At 62.7% G+C, this 263-nt stretch overlaps 1 protein-coding gene across 1 annotated transcript in view; it reads left to right on the top strand.

The window, feature by feature from the left end:
* Positions 1 to 263, top strand: part of ST3GAL4 (ST3 beta-galactoside alpha-2,3-sialyltransferase 4) — a 4,359-nt gene that overhangs the window by 3,010 nt on the left and 1,086 nt on the right. Inside the window, exon 7 of the mRNA XM_010138165.1 lies at positions 84 to 262. Within this exon, the coding sequence (XP_010136467.1) occupies positions 84 to 262 (179 nt within the window). The remainder of the gene's footprint in view (positions 1 to 83; position 263) is intronic.

The following is a 263-nucleotide window of genomic DNA, read 5'->3' as shown; positions in this document are numbered from 1 at the left end:
GACCCCGCCGCAGTGCCACCTACAGTTGGGCTTGACCCCGGTTATGTCCCTGTGTCCCGTCCTGCCTCCCTCCCTCCGCCAAGGTTGAACAACGCCCCGGTCCATGGTTATGAGCAGGACGTGGGCTCCAAGACCACCATGCGCCTCTTCTACCCGGAGTCGGCCCACTTCAACCCCAGGATGGAGAACAACCCCGACACGCTGCTGGTGCTGGTGCCCTTCAAGCCCATGGACTTCCAGTGGATGGAGGCCATCCTCAACGA

This window comes from Buceros rhinoceros, unplaced genomic scaffold, assembly GCF_000710305.1.
Source record: "Buceros rhinoceros silvestris isolate BGI_N320 unplaced genomic scaffold, ASM71030v1 scaffold26786, whole genome shotgun sequence".
Taxonomy (NCBI): domain Eukaryota; kingdom Metazoa; phylum Chordata; class Aves; order Bucerotiformes; family Bucerotidae; genus Buceros; species Buceros rhinoceros.
Note: the sequence above shows the minus strand (reverse complement) of the source record. Positions and strands in the feature narration are given on the sequence as shown.